The 1768-nt window shown below is 38.2% G+C and overlaps 1 protein-coding gene across 1 annotated transcript in view; it reads left to right on the plus strand.

The window, feature by feature from the left end:
• Window positions 1-1768, plus strand: part of LOC107566264 (ankyrin repeat domain-containing protein SOWAHB-like) — a 92182-nt gene that overhangs the window by 66099 nt on the left and 24315 nt on the right. Inside the window, exon 10 of the mRNA XM_016251655.1 lies at window positions 395-481. Coding sequence (XP_016107141.1) covers window positions 395-481 — 87 coding nt within the window. The remainder of the gene's footprint in view (window positions 1-394; window positions 482-1768) is intronic.

Raw genomic sequence — 1768 nt, forward strand, 5'->3', positions numbered from 1 at the left:
ATTTAACCCAGCATTTTTTAGAGTGTATAATTACACTGTAACAAGGATGTCTTAAAATAGTGTAACGAAGATTTTCAGTGAATAACTGCTTAAATTCTGGTCTGTTCCTTACAAAAAGTCTCTCTTTTGTGTTCCACATAAAAATAACAGCATACAGGTTTGGAACAACATGAGGCTGAGTAAATAATATCAGAATATACTTATTGGGGTGAATAATGTCAATATGATCTTTGTGAATGAGTAAAAGAGGGCCGTTCCGGTGAGTCCAGTGCTTAGTAGCTCAGCGCTGCTCTTCTGAAGCCCAGGTGTGCCGCTGCAGCCCGAGTCCATCACATGTGTGATTGACAGCGGCGTGGTGATTGACAGCTGCTGTGTTTGCATGTGTGTGTTGCAGACAGCGCTCCACTGGGCGGCCAAGCAGGGCCGTGTGGAGATGGCGGACATGATGGCACGCTCCGGAGCGGACGTCAACCAGAGAGCGGTGAGAGCTGACAGGAGCCAGCGCCCCCACTGACACGCTCACATTTACACCTCTACAGGGGCCCGCACACACAACACACACCCAAACACACACACAAATTAACACCTCCTCCTGCCGCTCAGGCTGCCCGTATAATGTGTGTGTTTGCCTATAATTAAAGCGTAATTTCTCTTTAATATGAGCCCTTAGGCCACAAACTTCCTCGCCTATGTGATTCGACGTGGCTAATCAGCTAAATTTGACTATTAATCAAACACACTCGCAGCAAGGGCTCGGATTTAAGTGGAGTGTGTTCGCATAAACATGACCTCATGTTTATTTATTCCAGATCTGCTAACAGTCAGGCAGTGAATGCTTTGGCCTTCCCCTCAGTTCATGCATATTATAATGCACTGTATCTTATCTCGTCATATTGAGGGTTGGTGAAGTGCAAAGGAAATGCTGACAGGATCTTTGTGCCTCTGGCAGCACCCCTCCCTCCCTCCCGACCCCCAGCCTTTATTTGGAGGTCTATTTTCCCTTTATCACCCACAGCATCGTGGATCCTCTCAGAAGGTTATTTCAAATCAGATCCTGCTGCAGTTTAAAGAGTCCAATTCAACCCTTTGCAAATTGGCTGTTTATATAAATGTGAGGATCCAAGAGGGTAAGGGACTAAAAAAATGTCAGAAATTATGATTAAAAAGGGGAAAGCTTTTAAATATTTATAGTATTCAAGTTGGTTTTACACTCATATATATCATTTTTTAACAATGGTTTTGAGTTAAAGATTCTAAAATTGTTAAGTGGTGTAACCAAAAAATACCTTTCAGCATGTCAATGTATAATTTATTATTATTATTATTATTATTTTATTCTAACATTTTTTCAAGGTTTAAAGTAGTGTTTAATATATTAGTGCTGTCAAACGATTAATCGCAATTACTCCAAAATAAAACGGTTTTGTTTACATAATATATGTGTGTGTGCTGTGTATATTTATTATGTATATATAAATACACACACGTGCATGTACTGTATATATTTCAGAAACATATGCTATGCTCATATAATAAATATATTTATTTATAACATAAATTATATGAATATAAATATAGACATTATAGATATTTTCAAAATATATACTGTATGTGTGTATTTATATATAAATAATAAATATACACAGCACGCACGCATATTTTATACAAATTTTTATTTTGTATGCGATTAATCATCGTTTGACAGCACTAATATATATATATATGTGTGTGTGTGGGGGGGGGGGGGGGGAAATAAAAAAAAATTTCG

Source organism: Sinocyclocheilus grahami, unplaced genomic scaffold (genome assembly GCF_001515645.1).
Source record: "Sinocyclocheilus grahami isolate Dianchi unplaced genomic scaffold, SAMN03320097.WGS_v1.1 scaffold1065.1, whole genome shotgun sequence".
NCBI lineage: Eukaryota > Metazoa > Chordata > Actinopteri > Cypriniformes > Cyprinidae > Sinocyclocheilus > Sinocyclocheilus grahami.